At 33.0% G+C, this 18,510-nt stretch overlaps 1 protein-coding gene across 2 annotated transcripts; it reads left to right on the top strand.

Moving 5' to 3' along the window:
* The first annotated feature begins 8,192 nt into the window (after positions 1 to 8,192).
* LOC135847905 (uncharacterized) lies at positions 8,193 to 18,510 on the top strand. Of its 2 annotated transcripts, XM_065367638.1 has the most exons (7): positions 8,194 to 8,813; positions 13,627 to 13,832; positions 13,905 to 14,044; positions 16,850 to 16,949; positions 17,104 to 17,295; positions 17,424 to 17,600; positions 17,736 to 18,510. In XM_065367638.1, exons 1-7 carry the CDS (start codon positions 8,479 to 8,481, stop codon positions 17,831 to 17,833), a joined length of 1,248 nt encoding a protein of 415 aa, XP_065223710.1. In that variant the 5' UTR covers positions 8,194 to 8,478; the 3' UTR covers positions 17,834 to 18,510. The 2 variants fall into 2 exon arrangements, with proteins under 2 accessions (XP_065223711.1, XP_065223710.1); XM_065367639.1 differs by lacking the exon at positions 17,736 to 18,510 and having other exon boundaries at positions 8,193 to 8,813; positions 17,104 to 17,327; positions 17,424 to 17,581.

Here is an 18,510-nt window from a genome sequence, read left to right as displayed (position 1 = left end):
TGATATTTTCTGAATAAAAAATTCGGCCTTTAAGTAGCAGCACAGCTGCGACGCTCTTTCCCTTTTGTATCGTCTCAATTATGATAATGGGTGAAAAGATTTTCACAGACGCGGATCTGCGAGTGTACTTTTATGTCTGGAATGCTGCACACCGAAATGCTTCTTTGGAACACTAACCCCCAAGCTACATAGGGTTGGCCTTGGCCAAATAACCCACTCCTTACCTACGTCACAACGGGCACATCGCGTCTCTCATCTCATACAGTACACTCGATTTTCAAAATACATAGGTACCTATTGACGACAAAACCAAACCATATCCGCGACTCGTGAGTAATCGTTATCGTAGGTTGGTAGGGTAGGGTACCTTTTATTCGGCGTAATTTTTACTGCGGACTTGGCTAATTTCTAGCGTATCGAATCCAACTAGGTTAACGCGAGTTTATTTTCGGCTGCGAAAGAATTCGATTGAATGATCGATCGAGCTAGCGAGCGAGGAGTCTCCCTTCGATCGCGCGCCACTTTTAAATTACATCGCACGTAAATACAGTCGCAATCGCATCTTCGCAGTTCGCACCGCACCGGTGTGTAAAGAAAAATAGCCTCTAGACACATTCGATTCGTATCTTTTCTACGAATAAAAAAACAAAAAAAAAGGTGGCATCTGCTTGTCTGGATGTCTAGCCATCTTAGGGACGTGCTCCTTTGATAAATAACTGTACGAAATAGCCATCCGAACCAAATATGAAAAATACGCCGAAACAATGTTATTGTCCGAAATTAATGCGTCTGCTGCGGGTTAGTGCCGCGTGCGATCGCACAGAGATTACACGAGAAGAGAACCGGCAATCGACGACGCGGCGCGAAAAAATACCACCAGCACCACCGCAGACGGTTTTAACGGGGTCCGACGAATTATTAATTTTATTTCACTTTTTTTCTTCTTCTTATTCCCTCTCACTCACCCACTCGGTCTATCTCCGCTTTTTTCGCCTTCTAAATCGCGTCTTCGTCTTCTCTTACCCGATTCAATTCTTTTATATACAACACATAAATATTTCCATTTTGAAGGTTATTCCTATAACACCGCAGGTAAAATTAATACCTAGGTAAAATGGTTATTTGCTTTCCTGTTTCGCCTTATAGTACAATTATCATTCGCATCCGATCCGTCTGCTTTGTGCGGTGCGTGGTGCGGGTCATTTAGCGGCATTTAATTATAGGTAAATCATTAAATCCCAACTACGAGAATTATAGATGATTTTACGTCATCCGAGACCGTTTCCCCCTTCTGTTTATTACGATTCGCGCTCAAATTGCGGTCGATTTTCAAATTGTCGCATTAGGCTGATTAATTGGTCTACGTATAGCTTATAATTATTTACGAGTACGGAGTATGTGATTTCATCGACAGTCAATCGAACAACAAGTCTAAAAATATGTTCGATTATTCTTTTATTTTCTTCTGTTAGCCGCCTACATCTCGAGTGTAATTACACTTACTTGATCGTAACTATATATTTTATTTGCGATGATTGCACTTCTCGAAGGAAGGAAGAACAAGGTGGCGGCGAATGAAAAAAATCAAAACAAAAACTGGGGATGGCGCAAGAATAGTCTCTCAAAAAGAGAAATATACCAACTGGTAGAAAATTTTCGAATAGGATAAAAAAAATTGAAAAATTATTGAAAAATACATCACTGTGCCAAATTTAAGAACTGAATTTAATTTTTTTGCTTTTTAGAGAATTTTCAAAAATTTTAATTCGTTTATTTTCTATTGGGTCATTCGACCCAAATTCGACCAAGAGATGGTAGGGGGGTCGGCGATTTTTTTGGAAATTTTTCTGTGAAAAGACCTTTTGAAGGGATGATCAATGGCGCAAATCGCAGCCCTCTAGCCCTTTTTTAAAGGCTGCTAGGGGATGTCAAAGTTTTCAGTGAACTTGAAATATCATCCATTTCAGCAGTGGATTACTCGATAACCGCGATACCTACCAAAATGGATCTTTTTCCAATAGTTAGGGGGTTTGAAAGGCTTTTCAGTGATATCATAAAAAATCAGTGTTGCCACTTTTGTTCGTACGAAAAATTTGCTCGAAAAGTTTCAAAACGTAGTTTTCATATCGTTTCGTCTCTCAAAAATTCTGAAAAAATATATTATGGACAACTTTTTATGCGGAACAACATATTAAAAAATTGGGAAGGTAACATGTTGCAAAGTCGATTTTAAAAAATTTAAAGTTTGCGAAAAAATGCGATTTTTTGATTTAAAACATGAAAAAAAGTTTTGATAGGTGAAGTTGACCCTTTTGACCCCTATTTTTACGTATCTGTTGAAAAAGTTGAAAAACCCCTTTCACTCGATGAAATGAACTCCTCACAAAAAAATCAAAATACGAAAAAATTCAAAAAATTAACGAATTGGTATTTTTTTGTTGTGAGTGTAATTTTTATCAACTTTTTCATGAAATACGTCAGAAAGAGGTCAAAATAAGACAACTGAATAAATCTAAATTTTTTTTGATGTTTGAAATTGAAAATTGAATTTTTTCAAATTTTGATTTTTTTATGAGGAGTTCATTTCATTGAGTGAAAGGGTTTTTTCAACTTTTTCAACAGATACGTAAAAATAGGGGTCAAATAGGCCAACTTCACATATCAAAACTTTTTTTCATGTTTTAAATCGAAAAATCGCTTTTTTTCGCCAACTTTCAATTTTTTTAAATCGACTTTACGAAATGATGCCATCCCAATTTTTTAATATGTTTTTCAGCATGAAAAGTTGTCCATAATATATTTTTTAAAGAATTTTTGAGAGTCGGAACGATATAAAAACTACGTTTTGAAACTTTTCGAGCTGATTTTTCGTACGAAAAAAAGTGACAACACTGATTTTTATGATATCACCGAAAAGCCTTTTAAAACTCCTAACTATTGGAAAAAGTTCCATTTTGGTAAGTATCGTGGTTATCGAGTAATCTACATACATCCTGAAATGGATGATATTTCAAGTTCACTAAAAACTTTGACACCCCCTAGCAGCCTTTAAAAAAGACCATAGAGAGCTGCGATTTGCGTCATCAGTCATCCCTTCAGAAGATCTTTCCACGGGAAAAATTTCAAAAAAATCGACGACTGCCCCCCCTTACCACTTCTTGGTTGGATTGACGTGGAATGACCCTACCTATTTATAAAATCAAAATTTGATAATATTGCGCCAGAAAACTGTAATTTGGTTTGCAGCTTGTTTTAGATTTCCTGAATTGATTGGTGATGATTTTGGTTCGTCGGAGCTTCCGGAGGAAATTTGGATATCTGCTATAAAGTGGTCAGAGACAGGATAAAACCCAATAATCTCAACTTTTTACCTTAACGCGTTCTTAAAAGACAAATGTTTAAATAAAAATTTGGAAATTTGTGCATAAGATGCAGAACTCGACATTGACTCGGCAATGTTTCAAAAATCGAAAAATCCTCCCAAAAAATCGCCGGAGACTCCCGAAAAGCTGAAAACTATTACGATCGGAGCAGAGGCGTGACGAAACGATGTATTGAAGAGAAGGGGGAGGGGTGGACTGAAATTTTCTTAACTTTTTTCGCTACATTTTCAAAACGTTTTACCCCTCCCCCCAATTTCCCCTCCCCTTCAATTTTTCCAATATGTAATTGGCGAGAAAATGTCGAATAATTTAAAATTTTCTAAAACAGTGCTTTCAGATTATGCTATTTTCAAAAATCGCCGTCCTTTTCAATTCGGAGGCGGACATTACTACATATTAAACTGTTCTTGATAACCACTTCACAAAACAAAAATTCTTATAAAATGAAAAACAAATTTAATCAATACAAATAGGTAGTCCGATGTCTAACGTGAATTGACCTAATGAATGTTTACATCTAAAACAATTTAATTGAGAGATGAGGACGTCAAAAAATATTACATGCGGAATCATAATTGAGACCCATGAAGATTAACTAGGGTAGGTACATACATATGTACAACATATGTACGAGTAAAATACTTGAAAAGCCGCTATCCTCGGATTTTTGAAATTTTCATGAAATTTCCCTCTCCCCCTTCATTTTGAGAGGAAAAAATCATACTTCAACGAGATTTGAACAAAAAATTGTGAATGTTAGGGTACCACTAAAATGCGATTTCCAATGTCCTGTAAATAATGGAACCCCGACGACGACGATAGAGGAGACAATATATGTACTTATGTACGTCTAGCCACGTAAATTTTTTCAAAAATTTTTGTCCCCAAGGGGCGAGATATTGACAGAAGAAAATTTGAAACCGCCATATCTCTGACCCCGATTAAAGTACATACACGAATTTTCTTTCTTGAATTTTCCTATTGATTTGGCTACATTTCTGGAATTTCTCAAGCTTTTTTTTGGGGGGGGGGGGGTGTTTGTAATTATAATATGTACCTACTTGATTATTACACCCGTCGTGTGAGATTTAAATCGAGTTGGTAAGGTCAAGTTTTCTAATTAGGTCTAAGAATTTTTTAATTTCAGTTGATTTTTCCGTTATTGGAAATTTTTGAAAATTTGTGCAGCAGAATTCAAATCTGTTAGAGCGAAGTGAGGGTAAAAGCTTTTGAAAACTCACAATTTTTCAGAAGAGAAACAAGATTATTTTTGATGTGAAAAGTGAATTTTCTACCCCCTAACTTGGATAAGAGAAAGGAAAAGGAATATTTTCTCAACTCAACCGACTTTTTCCCAAAACTGCCAACTTTTTGCCAAAGTTTTTCTGTCGGAAGGAGGGGTACACCTACTACATCTTCCCTCAGTCAGCAGGTTCAATTTTTTTCGTGAAAACCAGACCAAATCTGCGGTGAAATTTCACCAAAAATCAAAAAATAGGATTCAGTTCTAGAAATTTGGCTCAGATACATTTTCTATTTTCCTCTACTTATCTATCAGAAAAATTTTCTGTCTCTCTTAAAATTTTCCAGACCAATTTTTTAAATTTTATGTACGTACCCTTCCAAACATCAAATTACTCTCAGATATCCGGGGGTGGGGGAGTGTGTGAGTGTTGAATTTGATAAGTGCTCAAAGCAGTGAAAATTATCAATCATTCCGCGAACTCTTTAGACAGTTATTTACGAAGCTACACGGGGGGGGGGGGTCTGACTATTATCATTGCAAAAAAAAAAAGAGAAGTAAAATCCGAAGTTTTATGAAATTGTTGATTATTTATGGTTAATTTTATAAAATTCCCTGATTTTGGGAATAGACATTCTGATGGGGGTGCGAAGCTGAAGAATAAAAATAATGGATATTGAAAAAACGAAAACAAAAATGGAACATACCACCAAGTAAGAGAAGGAAAATTTAAAATATGAAATTAAAAATTAAAAGAACTCAGGTACTGTGATAGAGAAGCAGAAATACGAGTACATATAAAAATCCAAATGAAAAATTCCCCAACTAAGGAATAATTAAAATTTAGGATAAATCTTTTAAATTGGAAATCCTAAATCTACAAATTTTAATTTTTATGTTAAAATAAGAATTGAAGACGTCATAGCAAAAAAGACATAATTATGTGTGAAAGTTGTATTTTGAGAAAAGCTGTTTGAAAGATTGAGTGCTTGTGAAGTTTAGAAATGTGCATATTTGAACATGGTGACAATTTTATCTTATTTTCTCACTATCCAACCATAAAACATGCTATAATGAACCGTCAGTCTGGAGGAAACTGTGTGTTAGCGGTAAGCGCTCAAACATTTCAAATTATATGTCCTTCTTAAAGCGAAAAATTGGCCAATTTTTTTTTTGATTTAAAAATGTTTTGAGCAAATTTTTGGATTTAAACCAGGTAAATAATGGTTGAAAACATAAAATCAACCATGAGTAACCCATTATCTCTGAAAAAGTAAATTTTTAATCGACTTCGCAGTTTTAAAATGTCGATAGCTCACTGGTTTTTCGACTTTGTGAAGTGGGGGTGGTCTCATATGATAGAGGAAGGTCTGAAGAATAACAATATAGATTCGTTTCAAAAAGGACATATGTGTCATATATACCCCTTTTTGTTATGACGTCTTCAATTGATATTTTTTTTTTTTGAATTTATAAAACTAATTCGTTGCCAGTTTTTTCAAATTTCAATTATTTTAAAGCAATGAAGTGGCAAATCTTGAATTTTTTGGGAAATATTGGAATTGAGCAACAAACATTTTTTAGAATTTTTTTTTTATTTTTTTATACTGGGCGTGTAAAGCGTGTATAATTGCCAGGATTTTTACGCCCAGTTTCGAGGGGTTAGTTAGATTTGGTTCGAAAGATTGATTTCTTTGATGTATTTAAGAATGTTTTCCATCTGTTTAATGTTGTCAGGAATGAATTCAAATTTGATCATATTGAAATAAGGACCAAATAAACGAACCTGCTGCTGTTCACTTCCTATTTTCGACCTCAATAAGTAACACTTTCAAACTGTTCCTAAAGCTTTCAGAAAATTTTGGAATTTTTTAGTTTTCAGAAAAATGTTATAAGAAATGCACCTGAATTGAATAAAACTAAAAATCGATAGGTGAAGGACTGTCGAAGCTGAACTTATTCATTAGGGGTATTTTCATAAACTTTTATAAGATCAGAAACAGTTCATAAAATCATGCAGCTGTAAATTTCGGGACTAACGATTCAGAAGTTCGAAAAGGAGGCTTTCCAGCTCAATTTACGTTAATCTATTTTTTGACATTTTCCGAGAAATACCTACATATTTTTTAGAATTTCTTTCACCATCTCCCTACGTGTGTACAGATTTACTCGTAGATGATAAATATTTTAAATTTTCATTACGAAAAAAGTGTTAAGAACTCGACACACGAAAGAAGAATACCCTTCGTATCCAAAACACCAACAGAGAAGAGTCGATTTCAAAATTCTATTTCGATGTTTAAAAATGTGATGAAAATGCTGTTTTTTCCTTCATCATTCAACTTATCTATACCGTAAATTTTTATGGGGTCGGCTCGATTGTACTAAGCAGTAGACTATACAGTAGGCCACTAATTTTTATTCATGAGATAATTTGTCACTCCTTATCAATTCCATCGGTCATTCGAACGATAACCTTTTCGAGAAACAATGTTTACCGAAAATTTAGGTATATGTATATTTTTTGTAGAGTATACACGCGTGTAATTCGATAAAAAAAAAATCAACCTTGACATGATCAGATCGCCGTCAATATGAAAAAACCCATCTAGTCATCCATCAATCAAACGATCCAACAAAATATACCTATCTGAATTTGAAAATGTTTCACTACGGCGTAAATACTTTCCAGTAAGTTGTAAAATTATTCAAATGAGTTCAATGAATTCATTCTGGTTTTCTCAATTTCAAAATGATTTCATCGAGGTTTTCAAGAAAATCTGGGTTATAAGAAAATTAACATCGTACATACGTAAGGTACCAGTAGATACTTATCAAGATATCAATATAAACAAAAACTCCTATAGTAGTGCTCGTAAAAGCCACCTAGTCCAATAAAAATGGGCAAAAAATCACCAAATTTTCTCAATACACCTTCAACGTTTACGAAACGAAAAAAATCAAACAACGATTAATACCCTTCTATAAAAGAGAACATACATCAAATAGGTACCAAGAGTACCTATACTCTGAGAAATGCTTATCTCGTTCATTATCGTAATTCCATAAAAATGAAAACACGAACGAATTGGAATAATTTCTCATGCTTTGTAATTTATCAAAATATACCGAAGGAGAAGCAAAAACAAACTTCGCAGCCTATTAACCTCCATGATGAGAACCAGGCGACTTTTTTTTTAGCATTTTATCGCGATACAGACACTCGAGCTATTTTGTCCAAAATTCTGCAATCGTCTACGCCGCACAGGAGACGATTAATCATCGAAAAAAAATTTCTACCTATTTTCAGCACTTCGAAGTTCGAAAAAGTCGAATTATCATATTCGATAGGTAATCTCGTCATCGCACATTGTAAAATGGTAATTTTTCTTTTTTTTCGAAAGACGACGCGTGAGTAAAAAAAAAAAACAAAAAAAACGCCAGACCGTATTATCACGAATCTAAGAATTTGTTATTTTGTTTTTGACAAATTAGGTACCGTAAGCTGGAGATAGAATTCACTCCCTCTCCTAGGGGTACTTACTGTCGGTATTAAGAGCTGCGCGTTATGCGGAGCGATGCATTCGTGGTCCACTGTTTGTGAGCGACAAGAGTCAATCGGTACCCAGTATCAGGATAATTTTTATCGGTGTTATGGAATCTCTCCATTGACGCGAAAGAGACTTCGACTTACACCTCATATACCAATTTCGTATCGCGACGATCGCGCGCTTTTTTTTTTCGCTAATCATTCGCATACCTTTGGGATTATTATCGCCTCGTACGCGTCTGATAATTTTCAACTATATTTACAATAATAATTACTTTCGTCTTATTCGAATATCCATCGACATGAAGTCGTACTTCGGTTTGATTACCATTTTTTTGCACGTATTTTTACAAATTTCCACCAAATCGAACGCTGCCTCTATTCCATCGCGTAACTCGGGAGTTAATTGGATAACTGAAGAACTTCAACCGGTTCAAAATCATTCAAATTCGCCAATTATTGATGCTCCCTTGGAAGATATGGCCAGGAAATTGCTTCGTATTTTGGACGAAATGTACGGACTGATTGATATTATGCCGGCCGACGATCCGAATATAAATAATGATGAAGGGTACCAGCCAAGTGTTCCACATGTCGCCAATGGTAAAAATATGACTTCGACGCAGAAGAATGATTTGTAAGTGAATTTTTTTTTTATTGTAGCCTTTAAATTTTTTCAACAGATTATTTGGATTAAAGAAAAAATATAGGTAATTATAATTAGCGCAACGATAACGTACAGCATGGTCTAATAAAAAATTGCCCTTCTATCAAGTTGAGTTTCTCATTTTTGCTCAAAATGTTGAAAAAAAAACCAAATCGTATTTCTTAGGTTGAAAATTTTATTCTCTACAATTTTGTTTATCTTCATTTATTTTGTAAGACCTTTGGTTCGTATCAAAATTCAATTTTTTATAATCAAAAAAATATTTTAATTCAAAATTTTTATTTTTAAAAATCAATATTAGTACAGGATTTTTAAATGTTTGTCCAAAATAGCCCAAAAACAAAACTCTGATTAGAAATGTATCGCACTCTGCTAAAAAAGAATTTTTACAAAGTTTGAAAATAACTTTTTGATACTTACCTACATTTTTTCATCAACAAAATTAATTTTGAAAAAAATGAGAATTTTTCCCAAAAAAATAAAGAGACAAAAAGTTGTGGGAGAAGAAATTTCTCATTGATAGGATTCGATCAATTTTTTTCAAAGACGTTTTGTTTTTGAGATAGGTAGGTATCTCTGCAAAAATCAAAAAGCTTTAAGTATTTTATCAAACAATTTCTTTTTTTTAAAATCCTACTTATGAGCCCCCCTGTACTTATATCACAATTCATAAACTTGAAGATGAAATGCCAACAGAAAGATTTTGGATAAATTATCCTATTTCAAAAATTCAAGTTATATGGTATTTAACCCCCCCCCCTCCTCATGATACATAATTATTTACATGGAAATTCATGCATAATATAAAAAATACACAATATTATCTATTATTCCAGTCAAGCGATGAAAACACGTGCGTACATTTTAGGAAATACAATTTCGAAATGAACGAAGTGTGGTAACTTTTATGCTTTGAAGTTTGAAATATTTCGTTATGGAATAAAATTAATTTTCTCTTGAAAAAAGAGGCATTTCACTCCCCCCCCCCCCCCCCGGTCGAAATAGAATGTTTTCACTTTTTCAACGACGAATTCGACTTCAAAAAAAAATTACAGTAGGTACTCAAACTTCGCAAGAATTTTTTTTCTGCATTAGGATATTTTTATCCAAAAAAATGAGTATTTTTTTCAATATATAAATAACTAGGTATACATTTTTTTAAAAATCCATGTTGTTTGAAGTTGAAAAATAGACATAGAATAGAAAAACACCCCGACGAAGAAAAATTAAGACTAATGATTAAAGCTACACGTATTTTCGCGCTCAAATTGCACCGAATTAACGTAAGCTGCCGGGAAAATCATCTAAAACCGAATTTTTGATGATTTTTGAAGAATAATTTTGAACCCAAATTAGGGTCATGAGTTGAATTTGGAAATTTTCAAAAAGTATCGTGTAACCTATCAAAATGGATTGAAATTTTTCGAAATGTCCGGATCTGATCAAGTCTGATGAATCAGGTAAAGGTCAGATCCAATCAGTCCAGGTCTCTCCTATCAGATGTGAGCAGGAATTCATGAAGTGCTCAGATCTAATCACCTTTGTTCAGAAGTACCTACTCTTAAAATAATATTTTCACATGTTTGAAGATTTTCCTCACATCTTTTTGAAAAAAACTCAGTGAACTATTAGATAGAAGTGCATCACATTTTCAAAGGGATTCATTGCCTATATTTTTGGGAGTCGATTGAGAATGGATTATAATAAAAATTAAAGACAAAACAGCATCTCAGTTTTTACTTATTCTACGTATTTCTTTAAATTAAGCAATAATAAATATCAATCATGCCATTAAAAAATGAATAAACAAGAAAAAAATGAGAAAAAAATTGACAATTTTTTTTTTTTAATAGAAAAAGCTGAAAGAAATATTCCTACTCAGTTCAAGTAATTCGAAAAAAAGCAGAATATTCCAGAACAAAATTAAAACATTACTTCATGAAAAATCAGTATCAAAATTCTTAATCTCAACTCATAAAATCAGGCAAAATCGAATTTTACTATTTTAAAATTCTCTTTTGGAGGGGAGGGGAGGAGAAGGGAGGGGAGGAGAGGGGAGGCGGGAGGGACAATAAAGGCATTAAAACTGCTAAGAAAAACTTCTTTTCAAAACAATTTAAAGTATCATTTATGAGAAAAAATTCAAAAATTAACTTATACAAGGTTCACGAAAATTTTCAAAACTCTTTAAAATGATAAAATTTGTTCCCAGTCAGATGATATTTTCAATATAAAAATCCTCGTAAAAAAACAAAAACAAATGAAAAATAAGAAAAGTGCCAAATAACACACTGTATATGTATTATTTTTCTGGATTTTTCAAAATACTCATAATTTTCTCAAAGGGTAGGCAACCAGAGGCATTTACAGCAGGTGACACGGAGGTAAATAGGATGAAAAACACCAACACGATTTTGATAGGTAACACCTTTGTAAAACGAGAGACCTTTCAAATTCGCTTCTTTTCTTTCAAATCTGTAATAGGATTTTTTTGGAGAGTGGTAAGGAGGGAGGGAGGGAGGGATTTTCTCAGCTAAAAATTGTGGAAATAGTTCACGAGAATTACACACCAAATTCGCTGTTATCCATCAAGTAAAGGTATCTGGAATTAAAGCAAAAAATGTCATTTTTCGAGAAAAAAACGACCATGTTTAGTGATTGTTTACGATCCTTTCCCCTCCCTCATCGTAACATTCATAAGATGCTCATTTTGTATTTGAAAATTTTTTTCAATATACAATGTTCTTTTATACCTACTTTAATAGAAAAAAAGAATACCCAAGTACGGTACCATCTTCACGTTGCTGTCTAGGTTTTGAATCAATCATCTGCGGATATTCGAAATTTCAATAAAATTATAATTAGGTTATCGACATCTTCGTATCGTAGATCACACGTTGTGATGATTGTATTCGATATTGATCCCACGATAATTCTATTCAGGAGACAGTTACGGGAGGGGTGGTGAATTTTACAAGAGGAGTAAATGACTAAATAAGTCTAAATCAAAATTGACGCAGTATTCACTCATAGCAGCATCGTAGATATTAGCATTAAGATCGAAGGGATTTTCCGTTAAGTACTTGAAGTCTGTCTGCAGAAAACGGATAATCAGCGTAACTGCAAGGAAAAAAATCCACAATCTATCTGCATTCGACGAGAATAGGAGAAACCAACGCTGCATGTATACAATGGAAATTTTCTACTGAATATTCTTAGCTAAAACGTTACATCCGTTAATTAGTGGACATATCCGATAGTGATCTGTAACGGTTCGGAAACCGACTAGTCAGCTTGATTGTTGATCTTTCGATGAACGGTGAATGGACATGTGGCAAATGATTTCGCTTACGAGGTAGAATCCAAGATACGAGTATAGTTAAACATACTGTCGTGAAAGATTGTTAAACTCGTATGTATATGTGCACATGCGATGTCTGAAGTGAATGAGAGAGAGACCAAATACAGTTTGCATTCGTGCTGCGTTCGCATGTATAAATTATGATTAGGTAGGGAATTGTTTTTTCTTCAACCGTGTACCTATAGCCGCTTAGGATACAGTTATGAGACGCATTAGTCTGCAAATTCATCTGTTCGCGGCGGCGAATAAAAAAGATATACGATCACCTTACGGTTGGATTGTAATTCGATTATAAAATTGAAGAAAATAGGTTAACGAATGTCTACACCGAACATGGCGATTCGCGAATAGAAAAGTCTCAAGTCTGCTAAGATGAAACACGATGTGCTGTGTAATTTAATATTACAGTAAGTACACGCGTTCGTATCTACGAGAGTACAAAAGTTTTGCAAAGTTTTGCACTTTTTTTTTTCTTATTCTTATAATTTGAATGTTAATCCAGACGAGTTTACCTGCAAGCGACGTAGTTTAAAGCAAAAATTTATAGCTTATTACAATCGAACGAGCTTTTTGTAATTTTTACACGAAGGTCGCAGACGGTCACATTCTCTATTTAATAGAGCAACGCTAGACGGTATGGTAGGTGCTGGGGTAGTAAACCGTACTGTACTCGTAGATACCTACACAGTACACATTGGCGCTGGTTAAACGGTAATGAATTTTATTAATTCGTTGTTAGCTGGTGTAAAATTAAAGTCAATAGTTAGATATCTGCAGCAAGTTATGAGATAAATTGATTTTCCTTAATGCAACAAGAAAGTGTGATTGCATTTTATGCGGCGACGAAGACGTGATGCTTTTTCCAGATACGTAGATACGTATTAGGTAGCTCTTGTTCCATTCGATTTCCAACATCGTAGCGTGTTGTATCAGCAATTAGATCTGAACGATGTTTTCATCTTGATTACGTATATTTTATTCGTCGCGTTTGGTAACAATTTCACGTGTTTGTTCGGTTGAAATTTAATTGAAAAATCTCTTCGGGGGTATTCGATTAAAATACTCGTATATCTAGGTACTGTAGTGTTGAAGCTGCAATTGTGGTTTATTCTTGATTCGCAATTACTTGTTCGATGTGCAGACTCTTGACTCTTTTCATCTTCGTCATTACATTATTTATAAAATTATCAATGCAGATAAATGAATTAGGTATCAATCAATTGAAGTAAAACTATAAATAAAGATGTATGATTGAAAATAAATTCTAACCCTTTGAGTGGTGCCAAATTCTTCAAGTTTCCAAACGATTACTTTTTTGTAAAACAAACAAAAACACCAAATAACTAATAAATTCACCAATCATCAACCACTATTGTTCTCACCTCACTTAATATTAATCATACTTGTTCGGTTTATTTGCAGAAATAAACAGCGTTACTTGGATTACTATAAACAAAGAATAATACAGTTCACTGGGGTAATTCCATCATCGTCATCGAAATCGGTGGAGAATAATCTGAGGAATCAACAACTAGAGCCGTTAAACGATATCACCAGGAAGGCAGAGGAAAGACGAGAATTAGCTGTATTTTCAGACAGTCCTCGAATGATAAGCTTATACCCAACATGTAATTATCAAATTTTTAGCTCATTCTGCATCTCATTATTGAGAATTCAATGTTCATTATTCATTTACCCAGGTAACAATTCGAATATGGATGATCCATTGGCCACTGCAATACATGTGACATTTGATTTAAGCATGTCGAAGCCATCGCCGGATATCTTCATGAATGTGACTTCTGCAGTTTTGAAAATCTATAAGAAGCCTTTGAGGAGGGTGAGTTGACAATACTCTCGAAAGTCTTAAATACGAACTAGAACTAACGATACGATAAGTACATATATAAGTATTTTATAGAATATAGATTGTGCTTACCGATTCCAAATTTCGACCACCGAAAATGCGCATCTTTCATTTCGACGATGAGAACACAACACATCACTTTGGATTTACCGAACTAAAAATTGTAATTTATTCGATAAAAAACGGCGAAATCATACTATCGAAGAACACGTGCTAATTGCTAATTATCATAATTATTGCAGAATTTTTCGCGTTTTGACTGTTTTGAGAAGAATTGTTTTTGTTTTTGATCTGTGTTTTTTTATCTTATCATCTTTGTCAACAAATATCAAATATGGCGACACTGCAGTTCTCTTTCAGTGCAGCATAATTGACAAATTTTTAGTGAATTCACATTTATTGTGGGAGAGGGGGGAATTTGAAAATTAAAAATTAAAATTAAAATTTTTCAATTTCCACTGAAACGAATGATAAAATAAATCTTGACGATATTATATTATGGAATTTGGAAGTAAAATAATTAAATTTAGCCGGTGAAACCCTCATGGGGAGAACATTGGTAGAAGTTCAAAATGAATAAAAAATATAAATTTCACGTTTCAAGAACTTATTTTAGAAATTGGAAACAGGGTTGTTAAATTACCGTAATTTATTCGCTGGTAAAATACGGCGGTAAAATACGGTAAAATACGGTATTTTACCGTATTTTACCAACTTGAATATAATGAACTTATAGTGTTCAAAGTTCAAACTTCAAACCTTCAAAAGTTCAAACATATAAAATTATTGTATATTATGTAATGGGTGGAAATTTCAACAGTGGCGTAGCCAGGATTTTCTCAAGGAGGGGGCAAAACCAGATTTTTAGGCATGAAAAATCGAAATCAGGGGTAATTTTCTGAAAATCTATTGTGATGTGTGGTGATTTCATGAAAAAGAAAGCAAAATAATTGCTTGAGCGAAAATTTTTAGAAAAAATGGGTCCAAACAACGAAAAAACGTCCATTTTGGCATGTTTTCTTACAAATTTTTGCTCGCAAGGGGGGCCATGGCCCCCTTCGCCCCCCCCCTTGGCTACGCCACTGAATTTCAATAATTTTCTGCTTGAAATTTGAAAACAATATGAAACTATAAAAGGGTTAAAATTAAAAATTACATTAACAAGTTAACAACACATGAAATTGAAAAACATTGAAGTTACTGAAAATTACTAAAAAGTAAAAACTAAAAAGTGATGAAAGATGGCCAATGCCAATGGCAATGGGGAAAAATTAATTGTATAACCAATAACCATGCATGGATTAAAATTAAAATTTTAAATCATTCAACATTGTCAAAAAATAAAAAATTGACCTATTTGGTTATTTTAAATAAAATGATTGAAATAACCAAAATTTAATGATTTTGAAGTACATTTTAATGACATTTCAACATGTTTTCACGATTTGATGCAATTTTTTCTGATTTTTGACCAATTGTGAATAATTTTCTGGCAATTGTTTGGTAATTTTCAAGATATTTTCCTGTTTATATGTAGCATGTATCAATTATTATTAGCATTGATGCAAATAAATTGTGAATTTTGATGCCAATCATCTTCAGCTGTTGATTCATCCTTTCAACTTTCAAATAAAATAATGTGGCAAAAAAATGCTTTTTGGTAATTTACGGTAAAATACGGTAATAAACTTTTGGTAAAATACCGTAAAATACGGTAAAATACCGCCGTAATTTACCGACATAAATTACCTTACAACCCTGATTGGAAATTTTCCTCAATTCCCTCCAAAGGATTATTGTTCATCACAATTTTTTCATAAGACCCTAAATAGAAAAATTGTATGCTTCGAAATGCAAAATTTGATTCCCTCTTTTCAACAACTCAGCTCACAAGAAAAAATTTTTACATCTCAACAACATTGAAATAAAATGGGATAAAACTATGCCGAGGTTTTCGATTACCTACCTATATCAAATATCAATTTGAATTTTCGATCTTACGCTATTTGTAATTTTTCTTATTTTGAAATAATAATTTTTTTCAAAAGTAAATTCTCAGTTTTTGCGTAGAAATGAGAAACTCACATCTCAATTTTTTCCTTCAGATTCCAATTCCAAAACGAAATATTTTAACTAAGTAATTTTCAAAATCCTATAATATGTACTTGTTAATTTTTAAACATTTTTTTAAATTCCAATTTTTAATTTTTTTTTTTTTTTTTTTGAAATTGGAATTCCAAAATACATACAAAATTGAAATTGAAAACCACGGAGTTATTCTACACTATTTATTCCAATTTTATTGCAATATAAAAATGTTTCCTTCTAAACAGTCTAAGTTATTGAAAAAGGGGATTGTATGTGTTTTGGAGCATTGAATTTTTCCTTTGCGGGTCTCACAAAAAAACTGTGAAAACAATCGAAAATTTTTTTAGCTGATAAACAAACAACAGCAAATTTCTATCAACTTGGCTTTTTGTTTCCCTCTCCATCTACTTATAAATTTGGCTTTGAAAATCAACATCTTTTAGAGAAAATTAAGAAAAATCCTCAATTTACAAAATGAGTGATCGCTCAAATTCATTTTTTTTTTCAAATGTCACGATCTGACTGTTCAGTGAAATTTTTTTCGTGACAATTTTTATTTATAGGTTGAACTTGGTGTTGAATGATTAAAGATCACAATACGAACATATCTTTTTTATGTATTTATTGGTTCTTCATATGATTGATCATGATGATATTAATAATTTCAACATTTGTAATTTTTTCCCTCAGGACTCTACCGGCTTACCAATACTTGAACCAAATAGTAATGTTACATTTATGGCGGTATATTACAAAAACGCCCATAACAAGAAAGATCCTACCAAAAAAGGTACGTAATTCCCAAGTTTTATTCGTCATTAATAAATATGTAAGTAGGTACCAATCTATTTAAAATACCTATACTGCCGCTGGCACCTTGCCCATGCTAATTGCTCTTCAATTTTAAAAAAAAAACTTCAATTCTAATATTCAATAAATTCCAGGAACCAAACTCGGAGAACAAACCTTAGGAGTCGACGAAGAAAGATGGACGGAATGGGATATAAAAAGAGCTGTGTCTGCATGGTACAATACGTCAAGAAATAATGGGATTACGATCAAGGTAGCAGATGACCAAATCCGTTTGCCTGCTCGCGAATTTTTTAACATCCCGATAAACTGTTCTTATATAACCGGTAATCGGACTCTTTCAAAATTCAATCACAGAGTAATTGATCAATTTTTCTATCGCAGAAAGTTTTCGGGAAAATCATGGCTCAACCAAGTCATGATATGATTGTAAATAACATTGCTTTGTTCGCAGAATGGCCTAGGCTGATTCCAGAAGTAATTAGAAACGGTTCGTATGCCGGCATTTCGACCAGTCTGCCTTTTTTGGATATAACTGTTCAGGAAGTACCTAAGAAAGAAATTAAGTTTACTGAAAAAGAACAAGAGTTTTTGAGCGGAGTTGATGCATTGAAGCAGAAAGTAAACGGAGGTAAATTAAATTACTATTCAATGTGTAACGGGGTTCGTTTACTAAAATGCTTAATATGACGGTATACCTACCAATGTAGGCACTTACCTACATGATTTTTTTTTAAATTAATGATTTTTATTAATGTTTCATTAGATTATCATTCTACGAACTCGAGCACGGAGCACAGGATAAGACATCATAAAAAGAATAAGGATAAAGATACGAGCAAAGAAACGGATGTTAGTGCGTAAGAGTAAAGGAGTATGAAAAATTTACATCGCAGCTTGTAGTATAATGTTATGTAGAAAAATTGTTCGATAATTGTTAAGTAACTTCTAAGCGTTAAAATTTAATTATTACTTCAAACACAGCATTGGTTTTTATTTTGCATTTTCCTCCTTTTTGATAATAATTTACAAATTTACTGCTTTAAAAAAAATACGACATTTTGTCAAGAGTAGAACATAACGTTAAACATTGATCGCAAGTTTTTTTTTTTTAATATCGCACACGAAGCATTGGTATTTCGAATATTTTAAGAGAGCAATTAAGGTAATATAGTTCCTATTAGATGATATTCCACTTTTGTCTACATCTTGCACAAATACAAATAAGTGTAAGCCTACCTTCGGGTGAATTATTCATTTTTTGTATTTATCACATAAGCAATCTCAACAATGATTCGTCTTCGTATCGCAGCATGTTTGGAAAAGATATATGTATTTAATCGCTGAAGAAACGTATCGTAGTTCCTATTGACTTGTAATTTTCATGTAAATTTAAGAAAATATTTTAAATTTGTTACGCGCACAGCGATTGTTATAATTTACGAGTTTTTAAACCTAGTTTGTCTTTGTACATATTGTGGAAGTATTTAGTTTTTAGATACAATTGTAAAAACATAATTACAAATAAATTTAAAAGTACA

Source organism: Planococcus citri, chromosome 5 (genome assembly GCF_950023065.1).
Source record: "Planococcus citri chromosome 5, ihPlaCitr1.1, whole genome shotgun sequence".
Taxonomy (NCBI): domain Eukaryota; kingdom Metazoa; phylum Arthropoda; class Insecta; order Hemiptera; family Pseudococcidae; genus Planococcus; species Planococcus citri.
Note: the sequence above shows the minus strand (reverse complement) of the source record. Positions and strands in the feature narration are given on the sequence as shown.

Excerpts from the sequence above, each read along its gene's own strand:
- LOC135847905 (XM_065367638.1), top strand. The coding sequence starts at position 8,479 with ATGAAGTCGTACTTCGGTTTGATTACCATTTTTTTGCACGTATTTTTA. Across the intron at positions 16,950-17,103 it reads GAAAGATCCTACCAAAAAAG|GAACCAAACTCGGAGAACAA; the intron begins GTACGTAATTCC and ends AATAAATTCCAG. Across the intron at positions 17,601-17,735 it reads GAAGCAGAAAGTAAACGGAG|ATTATCATTCTACGAACTCG; the intron begins GTAAATTAAATT and ends ATGTTTCATTAG.